We start from the raw sequence: 18,280 nt of genomic DNA, 5'->3' as shown, positions 1-18,280 counted from the left end.
CATGCAGCTTTTTGCCTCCTTTAGGGGGCACACCCCAGTTTATTTGGGGTTTCAAATGGAGGCGGCACACCCTCAAGTCTAGCGACCATCTCTTCCAGGGAATTATCCTGAAACAAAATAACTGGTTATGGGGTGAGAGGATATTCCTTCAGCTACAAGACCAACTGAGTTTTGATCCTTCAACTTCTTTAATTTTGAAAAATTATAGGGAAAAAACATTATTTTCATGTCAAAAATGATGCACAAAATCGGGCATTTTCGCATTGGATAAAACAGATGAAGCAGATTTTTCCGGCAAGCACGACTGATACTGCCAGAAAGAGGAAAGTCTAAAGAGTAATCCAGCCAATTATGAAGAAAATTCTAGTACTACAGTTTTTTTAATCATCCAAGACGCGCGGCATTGCAACTTGGCTTAACACAGCGCTTCAGAGGTCAATCTAGGTCACGAGCCTAATCACATTCAGGCGTAGGGATATCCCGGAAGTAAGCTGCGGACCAAAACGCAATTTGCACCAAAAACACACCATTTCCTACGCTTTTCAGCCATGTAACCGTTTAATGTCATTTCGCAGGAAATAATGAGAAATCTCAACTCAAACATAGACCCTCGGAAGCCTTTCGTCACTTTTTTGTCGCGCACTACCACGGACCCCGGTGGCGGAAGAACTGGGGTGTGCACCGTTTAGGACTTGTAGTCATTGTCTTCAGCAGCAGCTCGTAGCTCTGCGTTATCCTATGAATTCTTAAAGTAAGGAAATTAAATTGATATGACATAAAGGGGGTAAGCTTGAGAAGCTTCAAGTGGCATCCACCATTCTTTGTCAACCCTGATCGTCCCATGACCTGAGAGAGGCCACAAGGACTTTGTTTGCTATGAATTAAAGAGTAGTGAGCTGAGAGGTTGTTTTATTTCCCAGGCTGAGCTGTGCCAGACGTACACCCAGGAGAGGAATCAGATGGAGCAGCAGTTCCAGACGGAGCTGGAGGCTCTCCAGAAGCAGCACCAGAAGGAGCAGGAGGCCATGAGGAAGAACTTTGAGCTGGAGAAGGTGCAGCTGGAGAAGTCTGTGTCCTCAGACACCAGGGAAAAGGTAGGGGGCAGTGGTGATGAGTTGTGTTGATTGTTCACTGATCTAACTATCATCCTCTCCTCCCCATCCATTCATTTTTTTGTTCATCCATCCTTTCATCCATCCATCTTTCATTTTATCCATCCGTCATTTTGTCCATTAGTCCATCTATTCAATCACCCATGTTCCATCCATTTATCTAGAAATCTATTTTTCCACCCATCATTTTACCATGTCTGATCTTTCTCATTGTATGATGCCTACCTTGTCCTTTCAGGTCTATGTGTAACATTTCACTTAGTCTCAGTATACATCTAACATAGTGTGCAGCATATAACACTGCCTGTCGTTTGGTACAATGTCAGGGGATTTTGTTGTCTCCTGGGGAGGTCTCATGATCCTGGGAAGCATCTTAGTTTGAGCAGGACCATGTGTCATAACCATGCAACAGCTTTTTTCTGGATGGGGTTGTCATCCAGGGAGACATTGTCTCTCCATATCTCATTCCCTTGTATCAACCCATGTAATTGTCAAGCATTTCATACATTTCATGAAACATCTCAATCATTACTCATCAACAGCAATCAATGTGCCTGTCTGTTTCCCATTCTGTAACATGTACATCTTCTCAGTAGCCCTTTTCAGTGTTAACAAAATGTGTGGTGACAGTTGGAAGCCAGGATTTACTCACAAATTTCCTCCAACTAGTGGGTGTTTGGGAGGAAAGGATTTTCTGTAGATTGGTCATTAACAAGGTTTGATGTAAGGTTACAGTGTCAGCTAATGAGCATGTTTATGTCAGGTTGAAGCAGAGTTTGCTAAACAGATGGAACGACTGACAAAGGGATTTGAGGAAGAAAGGGAAAAGTTTGCCAGCGAGCAAGACAAACTGGCCAAGAGGTCCAGGCAGCTTGAGCAGCAAGTTGGAGACAAGCAAAGAGAACAGGAAAAAGAGAAAGAGGGAGGGAAGCAGCTGAAAAGCAAAGTTGATGACTTGAACAAACAAGTAGCATCTCTGAAGAAAGAGAAAGAGAAGGTCAGGGATGATATATGCTGCTGCAGTAACAAAGCCTTGTAGTGACTTCAGATCTCTTGTAGTGTGTAGAAAAGGGTTTTCAGTGATAAAAATTTCTGCTTCATGGGCATGTGCCCTGTATATGATGCAAGCTGCCAGAGCACAGTAGTTACCACAACTACAAATACATCAAAGCCCTTAACCAGCTTTAATGTTCCCATGCATACCATTGAGTGTAAATGTAATAACATTTGCTTCTGCCTGTCTTCCTACTACCAAACGTTTCTTTCATGCATAAAGTGGTTCAATGTGGCTGTCAGTGTCCCTGCCATCTAGAACGTTGTCCATTGTCTTTGTCCTGTTACCGTAATATCCTGCTGTTTGTTGGACAGTCACGTTTGACCTCGTTTGTTGTTGCCTCGTCAGGCTGAGGCAGAATTCAGGAAAGAGAAGGAAAAGCTGACTAGAGGCTTTGAGGACGAACGAAAAAAGTTGAATCAGGAAAGAGAGAAGATTGAAAAGCGAATGACCAAAGAGAAGGATGACCTGCAGAAAAGAGTGGCCAAGTTAGAAGACCAGCTGGACAGCAAGGAGCAAGAGAAGGAGAGAGAGAAGCATGAAGGAAAGCAGCAGAAGACTAAAGTTGAAGAACTCAAGAGTGCGACGTCAGCTCTTCAACAGCAGCTCAACAGCCTACAGAGAGAGAAGGATCGGGTAGGGAGAATTTCACACAAGATAATAGATCCGGGCATTCTAAATTAAATATCTAGTGTTTCAAAATGGTAAAAGGGCAGTTTTCTAGACACAACAAGCTCTTACAGTCTTACAGTTTCATCATATAATACCAACTCATAGTACATAAAAAATCATGAAAAATGTTCTTGAGTTTGGAATGTAGTGAGGAGAAAGGTCTGGGGTTGGGACCCAGAGCTGGGTGTCTTGTACATCACACCTGCAGAGATGTCAGTCATCCAAGTCTGTGACAGCCCCAGTCACTTCGTGGTCACTATGGCAATGACCTTTGCCCTTTCACTTCTCCAGGCTGAGGCAGAACACAATCGGGAGGTAGACCAGCTGCAGAAAACGTTTGATCGTGAGCGAGAGGAGCTGGCCAACAAGACGGCTACGCTGGAAGGCCTCCTGAAAAATAAAGACTCTGACCTGGAAGAAGCATGGCAATACCGTAAACGTGCTGAGGAAACAGAGGCCATCAATTCCAACCTGCAGCGCGAGAAACAGAGGGTAGGGGGCATTTCTCACCCTGGAGTAGGTCTATGGTGGATGTCAATTTCGGGAACAATCAGGAGAAATCAATCAAGCAGTTTGACCCAAATTTATGTTTCATCAACATGATTTAGTATCCACCATCATTTTGTTTGCGTGTTTTTGTAGTCTTGTCCATTTTCAAGTCTCTCATTTTTCAGTATTGTTCATGTATTCACTTCTCAGAAGTGTCCACTGAATGTACAGTATAGCACTGCATTTGTTGAAGTCTGTATGCTTTCTGCCTTATTGTTGTTTATGTTTCATATGATAGCACATGCTTGTGACACACATTTTGTTAAATCATTATGTTGTGAGTCCCTCAAAGCACATTCTTGCCATTCAGTTTCATCTGCACACATTCTGTTAAGTTTGTTGTTTGGGTCTGCTCTATTAAACCATTCCCCATGAGGGACTCTGTCAAACCTCCCTGTGGAATAAGACCCCAAAGACCACCATCTTTTCTACATGACAAGTATTTGGCCTCACCTTCAGATGGAGACAGAGTTGCAGGGTGAAATCGATCTTGTGAAAAAATCCTCTGAGAGACAGCAGGACGATCTGCAGTACCAGATACAGCAGCTAGAGGGACAATTGCAACGGAAAGAACAAGAGAAGGAGGATGAGAAGGAGTACAGACAGAAGGAGCTACAGAGAGAGAAAGAGAGGGTACTAAGACCATTTGGCACTTGGTAGACCTAAGCTGAAATGTGTTCCATGATGACTCCATTCTAACCATGCATGCCCAATGGTAACAACTTCTCATCCCTGTGTCTCAGTCTTATGGATCAACTTTTCAATTAATTTATTGGTGATACAGGAGCTGAAGATTCACTTTCCAATTAACATATCGAACAAAAGGAATTTGTTTCAATAATTATTTTAAGTGCTGGTATTTGAAAGAGTGATGTTGAAGTGAGATATTCCTTTGATTTGTGGTCTGTGCTGATGGAAATATTCAGCTCGATCAGTGCAGGTTGTGACTCTGTTAATGTGACCAACATGCAGAATAATTCCTAGTGATCCAGCACCCTAACTCCCTTCAATCCGGTGTGTAAAAGGCCATGCTGCTATTCAAGGGAAGGGAACTTTGGTTTGTGTACTAACTTTAATTACCATGAGCTTCTGATCTTGCCACATTTGCTCCAGTTAAAGGAATGTAACAGGAAAAAAGGATCATTATCATTTAAAATTGTTCAGTTACCTACATTTTTGCTAATTTTTTATGATGTTTATTGATCACATCTTACTAACCCTCCTATTACTAACTCTAAACTCACCACTTATAAAGCTGACATTTTGGAAGAAGTTGATTGTGCTGAACCACAGGTTCAATTTACTGAATGTCTGAGATCCACTATGAAATGCTTGACCTGTTGGGTTGTCTCACCTGATCCTTGTTTCCCTGAAACTTGATGTACAAATTCTGCTGGTCTTGGTAAATGAATTAATTCCTTTGCATATTGTAGAATGTTTTCCTCATATATCAATTCAAAGTTAATGTAACCATTTGTGCAGGCAAATAGGGAACACCAGTGTACTGTATACAACTATTCCCTAAGTATACTCCCTCCTGCTCCATGTATGTCCTCAGCCCAAGTTGTGCTTTCCCCTTGACCAACTTCCTTCCATCGTCCGTGTCACGTGACAAATCCTTCACACCTCCCCATCATGTTGACACCAGGTCGAGGCTCATTTCACCCAGCAGATGGAACGGCTCAAACGTGCGTTTGATGAGGAGCGCCAAGCCTTTGCAAACCAGAAGGGCACCCTCGAGCGCCAAGTCGCAGAGAAAGAACGGGAGAAGGAGGCTGAGAAACAGTTCCGCAATCGTGTCCAGGAACTGAATGCGCAAAACACAGGCCTGCAGAGGGACAACCAGAGGGTAGGGGGTGTTGCTCATGAAAGAAGGAAGATAAGGGTGTTGAAATGGAGCATGGTCCTTATTACATGTATTTCATAAAGGTGGTGGTGGTGTTAAGGTGCAAAACTCGTTCCAACCAAGTAATGTACTAACTAACAGTAGCTGGTGGTGCAGCACTTATTGTACTTATTATATTTTAGCTAAATCATGGCAAATCTTACCTTTCTATTCGTCCATTTATATCTCTAGCTTGTTGCAGAGGGGAACAGAGCATCCCAGTTTGTCCCAGGTTAATTTCACCATGTACAGATTTGGATTCTGAATGTACTAACTTAGCTACTGAATGAAGGGACCATGCAAGTTGGTGTTGAGGGGGCGTAATGGAAGGTAGGAGCGGCCCTGTGTTGATGCCTGTGGGTTGGCTGTCATCCCCACAGCTGGAGATAACGCTGGTTGATCTGCGCTCGGAGCTGGAGGCCGCTCGGCGTGAGAAGGAGGAGATGCTGGTGATGGTGAAACAGGAGCAGGAGGAGGCCATGGCTGCCATCAACAACCTGGACAAGGTTGGAACAACAGACAGACAACAAGCATGGCCGGGATGTCACTGCATGCTGGAGATCCTGTGCAATAGTAGTTAGATGCATGCATAGTCTGTAGGGCCTGGGCAGGCCTGGGGGCATACAGAGGTCTAACTGCACATCCAGAAATGCATGCAATCAAACAAAGCATCAACAAGAAGACACAACAGAATATGAATAGACAAAAGCACATGTAGGATTATAAATGTACATAACTCTCAGCTCTAGATGCATGTGTCAACTCACAGAAAACCTATTGCCCCATGTTGCTAACTGGCTAAATCATCAACATGTCCTCATTTTGCAACATTCGCTGAGGTAAGTTCACCATTAACTACCTGTGCAAACCGGGGCAACATCTGGCATCTGTATGTCACTCACTGGGGCTCCTGTGCAATATGTACACTTAAACCCACATAAAGACATTTTACATCACTGACAGGTAGTTTCCTCTGGTATGTGCCCTGTTTTCTTTAACCATTCCTACCCCCCTCCCCAGGCAAAACTCAACCTGCTGGAAGAGCAAAAGGAGACGCTCAACAAGGAGCTTCAGGAGGTTAAAGACAAGGTCTGTCACAGACAGTTCTGTTATCAGTTCTGGGTAGAATGCACAATCTTGTAGCTACACAGTTGTACATCTAATGCATGCAGAAGAGTTCGTTATTTTACCCATCCTTCTCTCAAATCAAAAAATATTTAAGCGCCTCTCCAGCATTTTAGTATTTTCAATAAATCACTAAACTACATTTGTACTAGTACTAAACCTTAAATTATGGCCTATGTGGGCTTGTGCAATAACCAGTGTCAGATCACGTCCCCCTCACCAATCAACAACTGTTCTGTGTTGGTGTGTGTGCTGTGGCCTGCAGCTGCTGAAGGCCAATGCTGAGTTGATGGTCGGCAAGTCTCAGCAGGACCGAGAGCTGAAGCACGTCCACGAGCAGCACGACATGGAACTGGAGAAGGTTCGCTCCGAGTCCCAGGGCAAGGTCGCGCCCGAGGAGCTGAACAACGCCAGGCTGCAAGTGAGTGGTGGCTGGACTGGCTGAACTCACAGCCAGGCACACAATATGCACACAAACAACGCATGATTCACAGACTGGACGTCTGCTCAGTACATGACGTGCATGTTGTAGTGTGAAGCAGAAAACATGTTTTGGTGTTAAGACAGAGAATGGGTACAAGGATTGGTGGACCGTGTGATAATATAATAATGGCATGTGCAATACTTGTGTCAGGAAAGTAACACACCTCCAGTCTTAACAGATGAGAGGTAAAGTTGCTTCAGTATAGCTGCATGGCAGTCATCAGTATTACTATTACCGGCACAGCTGGGTGAACTAATGCATGCAAAAGTCATAATACATCCAGAATGTTAGAACTCAAGACCAAGGAATGACCATCCTGTACAATTGTGCATATTTATGATAGATACTGTGCAATGCTAGCCTAGCTATGGGGAGTGACAGGAATGGTACTAGTATGTTATTGTATTGCATTTTTTGTATGCCAGTATTGGAGATAATGCACACTTTGATGATGCTTTGCTCCAGTAGAAAAAATGCTCAGGGCAATGTAGGATCATCACAGACTGATGTTTCTTTCAAGTCCTACAAGGGTTAACCTGTTTTTCCCATGTCAACTGTTGCCACTCATCTCCTTCCCCAATCCTGAAGTTAAAGACATTGTTATTTCCTCATCTCAGGTGATTGAGAAGGAGCGGCGGTGTCGTGAGCTGGAAGTGGCGCTGGAGCAGCGTTCTACGGAGACCAACAAACTGCTGATGACCGCCCAGCAGGGCCACGAGAAGACAGTGTCCAAACTGAAACAGGACAAGGAAGAGCTGGACAACAAGCTGGCCAAAATGCACACTGTCTTAAATGAACAAACTAACAAACTCAAGGAACAGGTGAGACTTTCTTTACACAGCTTTAAGTGTTATCAAGGATGTATCTACCCTGCTTTTAGTAGCCTGTTGCAAAATCCAAGTACTAGAAGACTCTTTCAAATGGTTTGATTTAATTTCTTAAAGACTGAGATGTTAGAAAATAAGACAGAAATAAATGTATTTTTTTGCCTGAAGAAAACAAACTTTGAAGTTATAAACTAGTTTGGCTGCTGATCAGTAACCTTGATACCATGCACTCTTGCAACCAATGAAGTAAAAGACTTTTCTGGACATGTCAACCCAGCCTATGAAATGTTACTCCTGTAGCTTACTATTATTCTGTATGATTTGCTGTTTCATTCCTCTTGAAAATGACTACTTTGTTGACTGTTCTGTTCTTTCTGTTCTCAGTTGTCGAAGACCTGTCGGTCTGACCTGTTGGTGAAGGACTTGTACGTGGAGAATGCTCAGCTCATGAAGGCCCTGCAGGTCACAGAGCAGCGCCAGAAGGAGGCCGAGCGCAGCAGCCATCTACTCGCGGAGAAAAACCTCTCTCTGGTCAGGGTCCTTAGGAAGGTCTGCCCTGCTGTCATATAGCTGGTGCCTGTTGAAAATGTAACCTTGACCTTGTAGGTGTCCTCAGGAAGCTCTACGTTTGAGGCCTGTTCACTGCTTATTCTTGTACAGTATTCTTGCAAAATTGTATATTAGATTATTTTACTTTCATGCAGTTTAGTGTACAAAGCAAACTTATTAGTTTGTGTAAAAATTTTGCACATTTTATTCTATTTTAACACTTTTAGTAATAAAGTATCTAGCACAAAAAGGGTCAACATTTAACCATATTTTTAGAATAAATTTTTATTGTTCAGAATCATGATTTTGAGTTCATGAAGCCTTCTCGCCTTGGCACAGGAATCTAGCTAGATTAGAAATTACCCAGTCACTTGCCCGTCCTTCAGTTCTTGCCTAATGTAGGGAAGAAGTGCAATTGCCCCCTATGTAGTACTTCTCTGGTGCCTTGTAGCATTCTGTACATGAAAATTGTAAATATGTTTTTAAAGTATTTACCCTGTATATAGATTTGTGTGTACACAGTCTTAAATGTACTTGTATATCGGTTTTGTTACAAGAAGTTGACTTTTCCTGGGCTACTCAGAAATTTTTGTAATCAATTAGGAATTTACCAGGAAGAACAGCAGCTCTATTTTATAGTCTGTCAAATTCCAGTAACCCTTATTTTATGGAGGTGTTTCTTCTCATGAATCAATGAAGTTGAATAAAGAAAAAATAATGTTGCAAACAGGCCTAGGTAATGAATGACACTTTGTAAAACAGGTACATAAGGGTTTTAAAGTTATTCTGGGAACAGTACATGTTAGAGATATTAAACTGGTGAGATTGGTAGACATCGGGACATTCCATTTCTGTGTGTTTCTATTCATCTTGCTTTGGGAATAAATTCTATTTTGGTGTATTCTTAGTCTTCAGTGTTCATTTTTTAGAATATATTATATAGGTCTCCATGTTATAGAAATTCTAAAACTCCAGATTTTATTTGACCATTGAAACAATGATTGACGTGCTGAAGATAACTAGATAGATAAGGTGCCCCGAGTGCTTTTACTGTGTTGTTGAAATCACTGCATGCAGTAACCAAGTAAACGCTGGACACTGTTCAGACAGCACATAACTAGGGATAGTGATAGTGCTCAAGTGACAGAGATAGTGCTCAATAAACACATTTGATAGCACAGCATTATTTATTTCCACTTATTCATGTCCACTTACTCATAACTAAGGTAAACCAAACTTAACAGCACTCCAACAATATTTTCTCTAGGACAGACACTTTCCACTACATTGAACATCACTTAACTACTAAAATTTGCAATATACAGATTCACATCTTGATAAATGTTGAGCTACATGGTGCCTTCTTACTCAAGTGGAAGGATAAGCTCGGAGGAATGCTTAATCTTCTCATCAGTAATGCAAGTTGCTAACCAATATTTTTTCTTGTAAGTAACTTGAAACTCCAGGATTCTTCTGTCATAGTATATGGTTCAGGTGGAGGCAACTGTGCTTGCACTTAAATGTAATGTTTTCTGTTCATAAGTTCTTGTAGATAATTTTTCGAGCATGTAACTTGTGTATACAGCATGTGGGTGCTGTACAGCACATAACATGCCAGCCTCACTTCACATTGAGCAGTTGCAAGAACTACTTGTACTCTATTTGTTCTCAAGATATACAGCAAAAGCAATTGAAGTTGCCGATTGTTTAGGAATGCCCATAGGAAGGTGTATTTAACATCCATGCTGCATTGCATGTACAATTTCAACGTAAGCCACTGGTCAGTTCTAAACCTTCAGCTGTGGACATCTCAGCATTTGTATTTTCTCCAACAGCAGTTTTGTCCAAAAAAGCTTCAGTATCACCATTGATAACTTTGAGCAGAAGTTTTACAAACTTAAATGCCACCAACTTCTGTGGTATAACAACAAGTATGAACTTTATTTGTGATAAACATTATTACACCAAATGCTTTTCTGGCCATTGTCATTAATGGTAATCTTGGCCTTGTTGTTAGGATGTGTAGTTTTTCCAGTCAGTATAAGCAGAACTTACATCCAACAACTGTAACTTCAAGACCGCTGTTAAGTCTATATATATTTCATAATGTCTAAGCCATGGCTGTAATATTGAATGTATTATGTTACTAAACTGTTCAGACTACAGCCAGTTTATCTGTTGAAACAGTAGTATGAGAATGCAGTTTTGTGTGATGTCTCTAGATGGCATCAATGTCCAGGTCATCCTCTTCCTCCTGGTTGTTGGTGGGCACCTTTTCAGTTTTCAGCTCGGTGGCTTTGTTGTCATATACAACCTGGGAGAAAAAAACTCAGTTAATCCCTTCAGATGAAACAAAACGTCAATTTCTCATCTCTTAAATGTATGAAATCAGCCCTGTTCTGTCTTGCGTGTTCTTCAGCAGCTAGTAACGAAAAGTACACAACAACGCACAGATGGCATTTTTTGGCTGCCCTAAGGCTCCAGCCCGGTTTTCTATTTAGCATATTCTGCCCCAGTCCTGTGGTACTCACCTCCACCTCGTCCTCATCCTCACTGGTCTCCTCCTCAGCCTCCTTCAGCCAGGTGATGAAGGGAGCGGCCTTGTCGTGGATCTGCTGGGACAGCTCCTTGGACACGTACTTCTTAGAAACCTGCCCAGTAAAACAGCAAGGTCAGTCCCAAGACATTGGCAAGTTCTGACAGTGCATAAGCTACTGCGTGGGAAGTGCCCATACTGTTTCAAAACTTGCCAAGATCCTTTCACAGCCTTACCCCCTTTTTTACTAAAACTTCCCAAAAGCTTCTAATAGTAATCTGAGTGTCTAATGATTCATTGAAGCAACTACGAAGGGTTTCATGACTTGAACTTGAGAAAAGTGTGATACCAGTCATTTTACAAGTGAATTCTAATTTAATCCAAGACGAAGGCATGTTGACATGGTGACTCTTGTACCATGAAATTGACTAGAATGAAAGAGTAGCAGATACATCAGTGATCCTGAACCTGCTGCACTAGGAATAAACCCTATGACTCCAGGGTACCTTGTCTCCCCACTGCAGGATGACCTCCTCATCCACCAGGTCCAGGTCGTACATGATCTTCAGCAGCACGGCCACCTTGGGCAGCAGGACGTCCTTGTGAAGGTTCACCAGCTGCTCAAACCCTCCCAGCAGGTTCTTCTGGGTTTTGGGGCTCTCGTAGCAGAACTGTGACATGGGAGAGGCTGTAGTATTAAAACCCATTACAAACTGCTATATTGAATAGCAGTATCTAGGAAGTGGTATTCCAGGTTGGTGGTCCTATTGTTATAATATGACGACATTTAACTTGCTGCACCAAGCCTATCTACATTAAACAATAAAATTTAAAATAAAATCCCTTCATTTTGGTCATGTACAAATCAAATAAAGCATATATGTCATTCCCCACAAAATATATGAAGTATCTTGACATCTTGCAACATTCACATATAACAAAAGCAATGAAACCTTGATTGGTTTAGCAGTAGAGAAAATGAACTTGGAAGCTATAAGGAATAAGGCTGCAAGTCGCAACACTTACCCGGAGGAAAATTTTGCGGTACTTCTTGAGCTGGGTGACCATCTTGTCATCCAGCAGTAGCTCACACAGCACAAGGATGCCCTTCTCATGGACCTCGAGGCGCTCGGCCTCGGCGAAGATCTCCTTGTCATTCCCCTCAATCTGACCTGCGTCACGCTTGGCCTAAACACAAGTCACAGTCAGAATACACAACGAATCTGTCACATCTGAAACTGAGAACTGAAAACTGTAGAAAAGACGTAACAACTAACCCCTCTAGTTCTACTAGTTTACTCAGTACACATGTGAAAAAAACATAGTCCCATGATCAAACAACCATGATCAAACAACAGGTTTGATAAGTATGTAAGGACTGAGAAAAATTGCTTCTTTGATATGAACGTGATTACAATGTAACTTCTATTGCTTGTCATCATTTCTTGTTTCTGCTCAGGACTTCTCAACAATGGGCCAAATACATTCTCCCACACTCTATTGGCACATTTTCATATATAGCCTAAATGTTAAAGCCTTTCACTCACCTTGACAAACTCAAAGAAGAGGTTGAGACGTTCCTCAACAGTCTTGACCAAGTCGTCGTTCAGAGTTATGGCCTTGGCGCCGTCGGTCAGGAGCTGCTCCATACGAGCAGCCACCGCCTCGGCACTCGTATCCACGGACCAGTCACCATCATCGCCCCAGTCGTCGTCCTGAGGATCAACAGTCTTTCTTTAAAAAACAGCACCACCTACTATATCATCTACAAGCTGGTTGCTTCTGTGTGATATATTTCTCATGCAGTTGTTTATTGTTTATTGTTCATTGACTCCTTTAGTTGTTAACATATCATTGCAACAACTAGTCTTCCAGGAGTAATACACATAATACTTGGACACATATAGTTTGCAACATACACACATACAACATGTCAATAAAAAAATCATTAAACAAACTCATGTGCCATATCCAAAAACATCAAGTCTCTGTGTCTTTAGCTAATTGTTGATAGAGCTACAGCAACTTGATACATTTTATCAGCACAGTTGGCATACACTCTGGGTAGCTTTCATACCATGTCATGTAAAGACCCTTGATATAACATCTTTGAACATCTCCCTACAGTAAAGGAAGTTTGTAAATGCACTAACTCACCTCCTTATCTGGAGGGGGGCTGTGTGAGGTGGGCGACCCACCGTCAGTCCCATTCTCCTGCTGCTGCTTCCCCTTCTTGTCACGCTTGCGCTTGGAGTCCGTCTTACTGGGGGTATCCTTGGCTTTGGTCTGCACATTGGAGACAGGGAAAGGATAAATTAATCTGCCTCTAATGGCGCAAAAAGTCAGATTGGAGGCTTTGAGTCTAAGAAAAGGATGGTACTACATATATCAGTTTATAACTTTATAATCTTATTTGTGTGATGTGATTTGTTATGTCAGAGGCTCAGTACAACAATCTCAATGCAAAATTCTTCAAATCAGATATTTCACAAGTAGCTTAGAAAGCATCTACAAAGCATTTCATTTATGTGAGTTCATGCGTCCATAGATGCTTCTTTTTCGTTGAATTCATGTAACAAAATCTATCACATCAATTTTTCTAGCTTTTTAATTGTTTGAAGCAAAATGACCATGACTTCTCTTAGAACCCAGCTGAAGCTGCCAGCAGCACTATCAGAAGGAGCTCATACCTGATCTGGTGGGTACTTGAGAATGTACGTGGTGAGCTTGTGGGTCATGTCAAGCATGCCTGAGTGGCCACAGGCAATACAGTGCTGGGCAATCACTCCTTTCTTGACAAAGACTTTCTGAAAATAAGAAAAAAATCAACAGTCATGAGTTGAGGAGAACTACTGTGTAGTCTAATAGCAAGTATAAAACTCTATAAAAACAGGTTGCCATGACTGATTAGCTCCATGATTGAGACCTACAACCTTTAGTTTTCTTCCTCAAATAGATCATTGCTTGTCATTCCTGTATATCCTCTCAGTGCAATGCTGTAATCCTCCAATATTTACCATCCATATACAAACTATGTGTGTGTGCTTAAAGTTTAAGCTCCAGACAGTTCTATTTGTATAGTAGTCTATGACCCAGGATTGAAGTATCCCGAGTGGTACTCTGCTTACCAGATTAGTTTCTGGGTTGTCGCACTCTTGGCAGAGGACGAACTTTTTGATGAAGATGTCGAGCAAGTCTTGCAGCTTAGCAGCATCATGGGCACCGTTCACGATGTAGCGATCATTCTTCACATCCAATTGGGTCTGCGCACCAAGCTCACAGCCGAAGAACTTAGTTGTGTCTGCAGAACAAAGCATTCCTTTTCTATTAACTTACAAGTCTTGCACCAAGGCAGCTGGAAATTTAATCTTGTGACTATACCTAGCAAAGATCTTCACACTGTCTCCTAAATGACAAAAGCTTCACTGCCCTCTCATTCAGCACTTTTTAAATTTCTGTGGTGAGGGTCATCAATCCAACCAGTTATTACTTTATTCATACAACTTAACACCTGAAACTGATTTTTTAACAGACACACCAACAACAATCAGTTACTTACATGTGGCTGGGCGGCTAAGTGCCTTGGCAACTTCGGTCATGTTGGGGATCACCGTCTTGATGCCATTTCCTTTTCCTTCCACCTGCGAGCAGACAGAATAAATCAAACTTCTATCATCATGGCATAGATCCTAAGAATGACCACTTTCTCCATGTCAATAAGAAGCTGTCGCAGATAATTGGCATCATGAAGTGTCTAAGGCCATACCTAAACAGACAAGTGCTGTTGACAATCTACACTAGTCTGTTCCTCCCCCACATTCAATATTGCAGTACTGTATGGGGCCAGGGAGGTAAAGGGGCCATAGACAAACTCCAAAAGTTACAATATAGGGCGGGCAGGGTAATATTAGGGTGCAGCCACTACACTCCTAGGGAAACTGTCTTGAATTCACTAGGCTGGACCCCTGTAGCACAGCACCACAGAAGAGCTAAGGCTGTTTTCATGTTCAAGGCTCTCAACGGTATGTTTCCTCCACACATTTCCCAACTCTTCACTACATCTGCAGACACACACTCGCACCACACCCGGCACAGTACACAGGGGGGGCTTCAACTACCAAAAACACAGTTACAATACAAGAAGAAGTCTCTCTCGTTTTCTGGTGCAGCTTTGTGGAACTCGCTACCTGCACACTTAAGAACAGCATCATCTATCTCCACTTTCAAAACCATCTACACAGCAGAATACCACATGGTCTAATATGCAATCTGTCATGTCTTTTTTTGTTCACATTGGTATGCAAATTCCCATTACCTATTTGATTTCATTTATGATTTCGGAGTTATATTAGGATTAATGTTGTACAATTGACTTGCCTTATTTTGTCTTAGTTGAATTGCGTTATTATTTGCCAATTCTTGCTGTGTCACCATTTAATTGATTTTATATTGTTATCGTTTATTGTTATGTATGTACGGGGGTTTCCCCCCAGGGATCTTTGAAAAACGCCAGCCAGGCGACATGTACCCCTGGATAAATAAAAATAAACAAACTTATTCTCTTGTGACAATCATCAAGAAGAAACTAATAGCTTCAAGATGTGAGTAAACAAAAAGGTGCTAAGACCTAGGAAAAATGTGTTTCCCTACCTAACCTAAAAAATCCTGCCGAACCTAGACTTCTTTTTGGGTGGACAGTCAGGTCACATATTTCTAGTTAGACTTTTTTTATTCAGTCCGGTTCCTATTCAAGTAAAACACTGCTTGTCCTATCTCATGAAGGATAAAATTGTATAATGGAACAAAATGAAAGTTTGACATTGAAAGACAAGTGTTACCATGCATTTCAGTTTACTTTGTTCAACTATTTTGTAATATGTATCATTAGAGTTAAGCCAGCCTAAAAAAATTACAAGAAAAAAAAAAACAATCCCTTTTTTTTCTGAACTGAAACAGAAAACACAGCATTTTTCCTAGGCCTAAAGTACTACATGTATCAGTCATGTCAACGTGTATCACAAGATAGCCACTGCAAGACAAAAAGGAAATCTGCCTACCTTAGCTATGATGCGGGGCATCTTGTAGCGATAGAACTGGTCTTGCACTTCTCTGTTGACATTGAGTGCCATGGCTGCTGATTTCTGTTGTGTTTATTCTTATACCGAACACACTTAAGATGACTCTTTCTACTGCATATCAAGCGCTCGTTCTTGGTCCAAGGCATAAACCTGGGAAAGAAGGGCACTATTAGTTTAAATAAACAAATTTTGGGGGTTAGGACAATAGAGACAACAAATGCATAGACGATGTACATTCAGTGAATAAATGAAGTGTAGCAATGACAAACAAGGATGACTTTAACAAGGAATGTGACAATATAAGTACACTCAGATGTATGGTTAGTGCTTGCTGAAACACCAAACATACAAATGAGACAAGGAAACAGCAAGTGTAACTTAAAAGGTATTAGCAAGACTGTGAACTGACACACAAACACACGATAATGGTATGGACTGACAGTGACATACAAACACACATGATAATGGTATGTTCACATATCACTGAAAAGGAACATAGTTACCAAAATAATTACAACAGGGACACACACACACATACAGCGACACACACTGGTGTTGGAAGTGGAAGTGGAGAAGACACACCTTATTGGCCGCGGAACCCGTGGGTGCTTGTGATGGACCCACCTGATTGGTTGACAACTGTAGGAGAGTCCTGTAGGGTCACTGAGATTAGCCCAGGGCCTCAGCAACAACTCTGTAGTATGGAGAGAAGGGACATGAAGCCAACATCAATCCCTTTTCTACTCACAGCGCATGTAGCTGATGGGTAATGCTAAAACAAAACTGTTATGTGGCTTTTGATTCTAATTACAGATATACTCAATCACCCGTGAATAGTTTGGTTGTGTAAAAAGACTATCTTTATTCAGTGATCATCACATTTTCACCCATATCCCTCTGGCAATGTACAGGCTCACAAGCACACTATTGCAGCACGAGGCCCAGGATCTTCTCATAAGGGCTGATTGGATCACGACCTTATCCAGTCTGGATGAAATACCCCAGCAGTTACATGTCTGCAGGGATATGCACAGCTAAGGCATACAGAGTGGAAAAATTGCCTTTGGTATCTTGCCAAACTTGGGCGTCACCAGATTCCCTGCCTTGTTGCACTGAATATCAGTATGTGTATAAAAATGGCATAGACAGCCTGCTTTTGTTTTAACAGATGCTTCATTTACATTATGATAGAAATATTCAAGAAGGACACAAGATACCCCTTTTTAATATAGAGCTGGTTGGATAATCAATACTCACGTTTGAAATAGAATTGACACTATCTTCCAACCATACAAAATGATGCACTCACTGCAAATTCTTAGCAAAGAAATGAACAATCACTGAATCAGACAGTTTTCCTTGTGGTAAAGTTCATTTTCCAAAACTCAACTGTGACGTGAATGACCTTGAAGTGGCTGCTAGTTTTACAAATTTATGTGACCAATGTGTAAAAACCAGCTGCACCAATATCTGTCTTCTATGTCCCATAAAACATGTTGCACCTAATCACAGTTACATTAGCACCAAAGAATACGGATTTAATCATCTAATGGTAAAACCCGCATCACGTGCCTGCCATGTCGCTGCGTGCCATGCCGTGAACTTCCCATATGGAGACTTTCTCACGTGGTGCGACATTCAGAAATGGTTAAATTCTCATTGCCACGAATAATCTGTAATCAGGACGACTATGTGACAAAGTCACAACGACCGCACAGGTAAGAAACAACCATGTTTTTCAACTTATAAACCACAAACCGTACGTGCCCTGAATGTCCATGTGTCATATCGATCCATGTGGCTCTCTTCCTTACGCAATTACCAACCTAACTGATTGACAATTCACGAATTTAATTGTCGCTTCTATCGCACAGGCCTGTGCGTTCAGTTAAGTCGTTGAAAGTTATCGGAAGGTTTCTGCGGATGTGACATTTGGGAAGTACCAGCTACGTGGCCTGGCCCCACACATGGCAAAATGGGCCTGAAATAGAAACTTGTCCGCCATGTTGAAAATTCTACCGCCACTCGGCACGTACGAAGATGCGATTTTATGCCGACGTATGGCGGACCGATTCACGAAGAAATTGTATCTTAAGTAACCCAAATTTTGTTCATCTTAACTTACCGTTGCGACAAAACAAAGACATATACAAAGGTTGCGGTTGCAAAGCAATGGTAGACACAGCAAAGTGGTGCCCAGGTAGGGTGTTGGATGGCAACAGAATTTCGTCCGGGATGGCTGCGCGCAGTATACCACCGTCTGTTGGAAGAAAACAGAGAAAATTCACAGTTTAACAGCATGAAAATAACCCCCTGGGTTTGTCAACTACTCTAGCCGTATAAGTTGGTAGATAGTTTCTTAAAACGACAAAATATTGGGACAAAACATGCCACACTACGCAGCACCTC

At 41.8% G+C, this 18,280-nt stretch overlaps 2 protein-coding genes across 3 annotated transcripts in view; one reads left to right on the top strand and one right to left on the bottom strand.

The window, feature by feature from the left end:
- The window catches only part of LOC118415376 (ninein-like protein), a gene marked incomplete in the record, with an annotated part of 31,946 nt that extends 22,788 nt beyond the window's left edge, over positions 1-9,158 (top strand). Inside the window, 11 exon segments of the mRNA XM_035819937.1 lie at positions 921-1,094; positions 1,876-2,109; positions 2,515-2,802; positions 3,130-3,330; positions 3,847-4,020; positions 5,036-5,236; positions 5,653-5,778; positions 6,293-6,361; positions 6,663-6,818; positions 7,499-7,702; positions 8,093-9,158. Of these exon segments, the coding sequence (XP_035675830.1) occupies positions 921-1,094; positions 1,876-2,109; positions 2,515-2,802; positions 3,130-3,330; positions 3,847-4,020; positions 5,036-5,236; positions 5,653-5,778; positions 6,293-6,361; positions 6,663-6,818; positions 7,499-7,702; positions 8,093-8,278 (2,013 nt within the window).
- Positions 9,159-9,425: 267 nt separating this feature from the next.
- Positions 9,426-18,243, bottom strand: LOC118415674 (eukaryotic translation initiation factor 5-like). 2 transcript variants are annotated; one of them, XM_035820416.1, is made up of 12 exons: positions 17,997-18,243; positions 16,496-16,565; positions 15,851-16,021; positions 14,353-14,434; positions 13,922-14,094; positions 13,484-13,600; positions 12,951-13,079; positions 12,341-12,508; positions 11,820-11,981; positions 11,300-11,464; positions 10,789-10,908; positions 9,426-10,571 (listed from the first exon to the last, which is right to left on the bottom strand). In XM_035820416.1, the coding sequence occupies exons 3-12, from the start codon at positions 15,920-15,922 to the stop codon at positions 10,476-10,478; spliced, it is 1,284 nt and encodes a 427-aa protein (XP_035676309.1). In that variant the 5' UTR covers positions 15,923-16,021; positions 16,496-16,565; positions 17,997-18,243; the 3' UTR covers positions 9,426-10,475. The 2 variants fall into 2 exon arrangements, with proteins under 2 accessions (XP_035676309.1, XP_035676302.1); XM_035820409.1 differs by having other exon boundaries at positions 16,454-16,565; positions 17,997-18,242.
- Between the last annotated feature and the right edge of the window lie 37 nt (positions 18,244-18,280).

This window comes from Branchiostoma floridae, chromosome 1 (assembly GCF_000003815.2).
Source record: "Branchiostoma floridae strain S238N-H82 chromosome 1, Bfl_VNyyK, whole genome shotgun sequence".
Lineage (NCBI taxonomy): Eukaryota > Metazoa > Chordata > Leptocardii > Amphioxiformes > Branchiostomatidae > Branchiostoma > Branchiostoma floridae.
Note: the sequence above shows the minus strand (reverse complement) of the source record. Positions and strands in the feature narration are given on the sequence as shown.